This window comes from Tiliqua scincoides, chromosome 5 (genome assembly GCF_035046505.1).
Source record: "Tiliqua scincoides isolate rTilSci1 chromosome 5, rTilSci1.hap2, whole genome shotgun sequence".
In the NCBI taxonomy this organism is placed as follows: domain Eukaryota; kingdom Metazoa; phylum Chordata; class Lepidosauria; order Squamata; family Scincidae; genus Tiliqua; species Tiliqua scincoides.
This window is the reverse complement of record NC_089825.1, coordinates 5088027-5095502: the sequence shown is the minus strand read 5'-3', so window position 1 is coordinate 5095502 and position 7476 is coordinate 5088027. Positions and strand designations below refer to the sequence as shown.

At 51.9% G+C, this 7476-nt stretch overlaps 1 protein-coding gene across 1 annotated transcript; it reads right to left on the bottom strand.

Moving 5' to 3' along the window:
• MYD88 (MYD88 innate immune signal transduction adaptor) lies at positions 1-6863 on the bottom strand. Its single transcript, XM_066628369.1, has 5 exons — positions 6551-6863; positions 4659-4775; positions 1712-1892; positions 812-903; positions 1-252 (listed from the first exon to the last, which is right to left on the bottom strand). Exons 1-5 carry the CDS (start codon positions 6861-6863, stop codon positions 98-100), a joined length of 858 nt encoding a protein of 285 aa, XP_066484466.1. The 3' UTR covers positions 1-97.
• Between the last annotated feature and the right edge of the window lie 613 nt (positions 6864-7476).

Here is a 7476-nt window from a genome sequence, read left to right as displayed (position 1 = left end):
GCCTGCGTTCGAGAGAAAGGCACGGAGAGGCTTACACAGCCCTTCAGGAAGGCACAGTCAAGGTGAGCCACAAGGCACCTGGTCTTGCAGCGTTGCATCATGGCAGCAAGAGGGACTTGGCCAATCGTGTCCAGAACCATTTTTTGGTGCAGATGTTGGTGTAGTCGCAAACTGTGATGAACCTCAAGATGCTTGGAAACTCCTTCTTCATAGGTTTGCATTTCACTGGAATGAGGCGTTTGGAGCGGGCTCCTAGAACAGAGAAGTCAGCATCGGGATGCGATATAACAAGATCTGCCATAGCCAGGAGCATGTTCTGCCCAATCCCTTTGCAGGAATGCAGAACAGCTCCAGGTCCTCTCTGAGCCTTGATGCTTACACACCTGTAGGGAGAGCCTGGGGTGGTGGAGGGAGGAGAAGTATCAGTGCCTTAAACAGCTCCTTACTCCTTTATGACTACTACATATGAGTGAACTGTTCCCACCTTGCCTTGCTTGCCTCCCAGCCTCTGTCAGCTCCATGTGGACCAGTGATTATGCTGCTGGATGCATCAGGGTCAGGTGGCTGGCCAGAGCAGACCCCTGCACAAGCCTCCCTCCCCTATTGACTCTGTGGGGTGGAACAGGATACCACACAGACTCATGCTGGAGCAGAGATGAGATGAATACCCGGTTGGTACAAGGAACTGCGACCAGCATGTAGAACTGCTATAAGCAGCCTGGATGAGCCATCTTATCATGTCTGCCTGCTGGAAGTTGTCCATTGTAACCAGCTCTGTGGGGTGACCCACACTAGTGTTTTAATATCTTACCTGGGGAGAGGCTGAGGGCAAACTTGGTCTGGAAATCACACTCTTCGCTCTCCAGATAGTCATCCGAAATAACAACCACCATTCTCCGGCACCTGAAGTTAAAGACCAAATGAGGACTATGAAATAGTTTTCAGGGCATGGACCATTGAGAAGCGGGGTGGGGGGGGGGAGGAAGGAACCCATGCAAAGGTGCAGGTTTCAACTCCTGCATGTAGAATTTGGGGGATGGTCCTGGGGGTCACCATATTGCCTTCTGTCCCTGTCAGCAGGCTTCCTGGAGGCATGCTTGAGCAGATGAACTTATAGGCTCTTATGTTCTTCTCTGGGCCTGAAGTACCTGGGGACAGAAGGTGCTAATTGGGGCCTATTTCTACCTTCTCTTAAGACCTGAAATACCAACTTGTGTGCGCCCTCTCTCTCTCTCTCTCTCTCTCTCTCTCTCTCTCTCTCTCTCTCTCTCATGCTTTAAAGCTGGGGGAGGGTAGTTTAGACCATCCTGGCCATCAACCTTATCATTTCACCACATCCTTCACCCTCCACTTGCAACAGTGGGACCATTTTTGATATTTCTCAGCTGCATTTTTCAGCCCTTTTCCTTCCCTCCCAGGCACCCTGACAAAATCTGAACAGGACCTCTTATCATTGAAGAATTGAACAGAAAAGAAAACACGAGCCTATTGTTGGAGAGGGCTGAGAAAAGCAGCATCTCCTTCCATTCTTCGTTTTAAAAATACCTTTAATTACTCTTGGGGATGTCGATACACAACTTGTCAACTGAATAATGCTCTCAGGCAGTGGCGCAGTTATTTGATTTTTTTTTTCTGTAAGCCACTTTGTGAACTGCAGTAATTTTTAAATTATTTAATTCTCAAGACATACTCTCAGGACACCTCAACTCACCGCTTCTCGATAAGTTCACTTGTAATGGTCCACACACACGCTCCAGGCAAGACGTCCCGGTCAAACACGCAGAGTTTCAGCCGGTGTTCTGTCTGCTCCAGCTCTTGGATCATCTCTTGAACAAAGTGAATGTCTTTCCGGCAGTAACAGATGAAGGCATCAAACAGCTCTGGCGTTTGTCCTGCAAAAAAGTAGACCAAGGAATGGGGGGGGGATGTATCAACACTAGAATTCACTTAAACCAGCTCTGCAAGTAGTCCACAAAAATTACTAATCACATCCTCCCTCTGCTTTTCAAGAGCAGGGCTCCCCAGACTCTGACCTGCAGACCAGATCTGGTGTCCTTTCTAACCCCTCCCCCAGGTGAATGGAGCTTACCATTCTGCGGGGGAAGCTTCCATTGTTGCCTCCAATTGCTCCCCCCATGTTTGCTCCATCCCAACACTTCTGTGTTCTGGTGCCCCAGTAGGCTCTGTTCCAGGATTTCCTGGCAGGCGCAGCAAACATGGGGGACAATCAGTGGTGACAATGGTGGAATGGTAAGCTCTGGTTGTGCCATGGAGCACTTCATAGCACAGCAGTCTCCAGTTTGGAGACCACTGTTCAAGAGCAGCAAAGAAAATCTTTGCAAAAGGCCTCAGCTTAGGGCCCAATCCTATCCAACTTTCCAGCTCCGGTGCAATCGCAATACAGTCATGAGGTAAGGGAACAAGAGTTCCCATACATTGAGGAGGCCTCTGTGACTGCCTCCCCACCATAAGATGCAGTGCACGCCCTGGAAAGTTGGATAGGATTGGGCCCTTAGTCACCTAGCTGATCATAATTACTCACCACAGGCGATCAGCAAATGGTTTTTTACAGGTCTGACTTAAGCCATCCTTAGCTATAACAGACACCTGCTCACGGCATGAAATGCAAAATCACTGTATTTCTCACAATGCTCTGTTGTATGCTGACATAGTTGCACTCTGCTGTTATTCACAGTTTTGTGGTTGATTTGCCAGTTTTAAGGAGCTTCACAGGAAGCAGCGCCATACTGCTACCACAACCTGCTTCCACTGCCCTCACTATTTTGTCAGACACAACCATTCCTCAGAATGACTCAGACACAATGATGGATGACCCAGGCACCAAACTGGGCATCTTGCCTATGGGTCTGGTGACCCCACATCACAAGGTAGTTGCAAAGTCAACGATGACAAAGCAGTCCAATAAAATCAGCTGGGGACTTGAAGACAAAATCAATATATCAATTTTAACCCTTCAACAGCAGTTCCTCAAAGCTTCTTCTCTCTGTCCTTCCAATGAAAAATACGCACTCCTGGGTCTAGGACTAGAACATATGTGGTATTCCACCAACCAGTCACACCCACCTTTCACTTACTTTCCAGCAGCTGCACTTGGTCAACATTCCGTGGCCAACACCTTCCCCCTCATTGATCAGAATGTCTACAAGCACAGCAGCTCACCCAATGACTGGGAGAAACTCACAGATAGAGGTGCGGAAGTCTCCTCAAGGTAAGGGGACATGCAATGCCTCTCAACAGAGGCATTGCATGGAGTTGTGATGGGGAAGGGAAGCTTCTCCTGCTGAATTCTGCCTGTTATGAAGGGCGCAGAAACCTTGCCAGAGAAATAAAGGGGTAACCCCTAGCCACCAAAGACAAAGATTGGGCAGCCCCATCCAGCACAAATTCCCAAGCAGTGATAGCGCAGGGTCCGCTGCATCCTGTGCAAGAATTTAGCAGGCTGGAAGTCTCCTCAAGGTAAGGGGACATTCGTGCCCTTGCCCTGGGGTAAGTCCCAGTCCATGTAATGAGTCGGCTCAGGATTTCAGGCCCAGGAAGGAGGATAGGATGCAGTGTGCGCCACTGCTGCCAATCCCGTCCCCTCTCAGGGCTGATTCACCCATCCCCCAACCCAGCTCTATTATACCCCCTCCCTACCTTGCTCCTGAGCTACTAGGCATCAATGGCGTAGCCAGAGGGGGTGCAAAGCACTAAGTTTTGCAGGGAGCCTCACTGCAGTGTGCAAACAGCCCCTCCCCTTCGGCACCATTCTAGGCGGTGGGAGCAAAATGGAGGTGTTCACCTCCAGAATGGCTCCGAAGGGGAGGGGCTGCCTGCACACTGCAGTGAGGCTCCCTGCAAAACTTAGTGCTTTGCACCCCCTCTAGCTATGCTACTGGCTCTACGCCATGCCCTGTTTGCATAAGTGTAATGGAAGATCAGAAGATCATCAGGTGAATGATGTGGTGTTGACAGAGATTCCATGTTTTGACAGCTGGTTGACAGCTCTGGGAAGGGCAGGGCTGGCTCCACAGCTGTAATCAATCAAGGCCAATGGAGACCTGGTTGGACACCTGAGCTTCATTTGACCTTGATGGGGCTTTGAATGAGCTAAGGAGGTAGCTCACAGCTGAGCTGCATTTGCACTTAATGGGACACACAGGATAAAAGGCAGCTTCAGAAGGCCCAAAGGAGCCAGATGCTGACCCAGAGGGAAACCCAGACCCTGACTCAGAGGGAGATGCTACCTGACCTGGCGGGAACCAGACCTACAGGAGAAGGGGACTGCCAGGACTCTGCTAGAGGACACAGAAGACTGGACTGTGCTTTGGAGACCAGATTGGACTTGAATTGGAGGCTTCAGACCTTTACCCACTGAGTTAAGTGGAGTTTTGGGGAGGGAAAGCCTCTGGACAAGAGGACTTGCAGGGAGTGTCTGTGTTCATAGCAATAAATTTGGGTAGTTACTATAGATAAGGAGTTCTGTGTTCATTCTTCTGCACACCACGGTGGTTGTTCTAGAGATAAAGAGGGTGTTAATTAGCCAAAAAGCGGGCATTAGAAGGGAGTTGAGATATTTGGACGGGACAAATTGGCATAGTCAGCAGGATTTGAAAATTAAGATAGGACAATAAGCAAATTATCTCATGGTCTTTTACCAAATGGATCATCCTGAGTGGTGATGCCTTGTCTTTCCTGTGTGACTGGAATGCTGCTGTCCACCTCTGGGTCCTGAATGGGCTGTTTTTTCTGCAGGTACTTCTTGCAATCTTCTTCTGCAAAAGTTCCAAATAGAAAGACATCTTTGAGGATGTTATTAATTATTATATTAACAGTATTTATATACCGCTTTTCAACTAAAAGTTCACAAAGCGGTTTACAGAGAAAAATCAAACAACTAATGGCTCCCTGTCCCAAAAGGGCTCACAATCTAAAAAGATGCAAAGGAGTACCAGCAGACAGCCACTAGAACAGACAGTGCTGGGGTGAGGTGGGCCAGTTACCCAGATGTTCCATCTGAAGTACATGGAATAGCCTCCGATGCTCCTCATTGAGCAGTTTAGAGCAGGGGTGCCAAACCCATTTCATACAGTAGGCCACATTCATAGTGCCTCCTGAGGGCCTAAAGTGATGTCATTTAGCAGGAAGTGATGTCATTAATCAGATCATGACCAGAAACAAGCACTTCTTCTCACTTAGGAACTCATTAGCTGTAAATAGCAGAAAATACACAAATCTAGATCATATTTTCAAGATAGGGGAGAGGCCAATTATCATGTGGGCTGCCCTTTCAGTGGTGACACCTCAGCTCAGCACCTGAGGGCAGCTGGTGTTGGTGCTGGGAGAGCCCGAGGGCTAGATAAAGAGCTTCCAGGGGCCACATGCAGCCCAAGGGCCTTATGTTTGATACCCCTGGTTTAGAGGCTAGCCAGAAATGCAGAAAACATCCCAGAGGTGGGTAGGCCCTGCCAAACTGCTGCCTGAGGCAACTGTCTCAGTTGGCCTCCTAGATGGACCGGACACTTTCCAAGCATGGAGATCATGGGAACAATGAAAAATGGGTACGACATATGCAGGCAAAAATACTGAATGAATTGCACAGAGAGAGAGAGAACACTAGGACAGGCCTGCGCAATTCAAGTCTCTCTCCCCAAACTGAATGCAGCCCACCAACAAGGGGGGTGGTGTGGTTTGATAGGTACTTCACCACCACTACTCCAGAACTCCCAAGGGTTGCCACATGTGGTAGATGGGTGTTGTTTCACTATCTGAGTCCTGCTCTAAGGGCAAAGACACAACCCCCACTCCTCCCCTACTTCCACCTCAACTAAAAGTTCAAAGCCTACTTCCACCTCCCTAGTCCTTCCTCTGTTGTTCTCCTTGAGTCTAACTAGATTGGAAGCCACTTGGGGCAGGGACCAGTCCTCACATTTGATATAATAAAGTGCTGTGCTCAGCTACGGTGTCACCATAGGGAGAAATGGGGGGGATCAGATGTGAGGAAGGGCACACACACATCACAGCTGCATGCTGTGATGAAGAGGTGCCAACAAGGAGGAAATGCTCAAACAAGGAAGAAGGTCAAAAGAAGGGGCGGGCAGGCTCTGGAGGCATTTTTTTGCCACCCAGCAGGGCTCCTGACCCCTCAGTGGCAGCCATCCAACAGGTGATGTTTGGCCCAGCTGGTGATGCTGGAGGAAAGCATCACCTGGTGCACGCCTCCTCATCACATTGCACAGCCACAAATCCTGTGCACACCTACTCATAAGAAAGTGTCATTATAGTCAGTGGGGCTTGCTCCCAGGAAAGTGTGACTTGGGTTGCAGCCTAAGAGCCCAATCCTAGGCACATCTCCTCGGGAGTAAGTTGCATTGCAGTCAGTGGGGCTTACTCCCGGGGGAGTGTGGCTTGGCTTGCAGCCTAAGAGCCCAATGCTGTGCACACCTACTCCTAAGTAGGCGCCATTAGAGTCAGTGGGGCTTGCAGCCTAAGAGCCCAGTCCCGGGCACAGCTCCTCGGAAGTCAGCCTGCTGGGAGTCGCGGGGCTCACCGATGCGGGCGCCCAGGTCCTGCAGGACGTCGAGGCGCTGGAGGCGGCGCAGCAGGGCGAGGAGGCGGCCGACGGTGGCGTCGGCGGGGCGGCGGCGCTGCCAGTCGTCGAGCAGGCAGGCGGTGGGGTCGGGCTGCCGCTCCCAGGCGCGGATCTGCAGGTACTCGCAGCCCAGCGCCTCGGCCAGCGCCGTCCAGTCGGCCGCCACCGCCGCGCGCCCGTTCAGGAACAGCCCCAGCCGCCGCCGCACCGCGTAGTTCAGCGCCGCCAGCGGCACCGCCGGCTCCGGCTCGGGCTCCGCGCTCTCCGCCATGGCTGCCCTGCGATCGCCCCGCCCCGGCCCGCCCCGCGCAACTTCCCGAAGCGGCGTCACCAGGCTGCGCTGGGCGCTCCGCCCCGAGGTGCGAGCAAGGACCGCGCAGGGAGGGTGGGGGTCCCGGCCAGGCGCACAGCATCCCCTGGTGCGAGGGGTCCTGGGGGGCCTCTAGCCCGTCTCCTGGGGTACTGACGGCCCAAGCCTAGCCACGCTTTCCCGGGAGTAAGCCCCGTCGACTCTAATGGGACTTACTTCTGAGTAGACATGCATAGGCTTGGGCTCTGACCACCCAGTCCTAGCCACGCTTTCCCGGGAGTAAGCCCCGTCGACTCTAATGGGACTTACTGCTGAGTAGACATGCATAGGCTTGGGCTCTGACCACCCAATCCTAGCCACGCTTTCCCGGGAGTAAGCCCCGTCGACTCTAATGGGACTTACTTCTGAGTAGACATGCATAGGCTTGGGCTCTGACCACCCAATCCTAGCCACGCTTTCCCGGGAGTAAGCCCCGTCGACTCTAATGGGACTTACTTCTGAGTAGACATGCATAGGCTTGGGCTCTGACCACCCAATCCTAGCCACGCTTTCCCGGGAGTAAGCCCCGTCGACT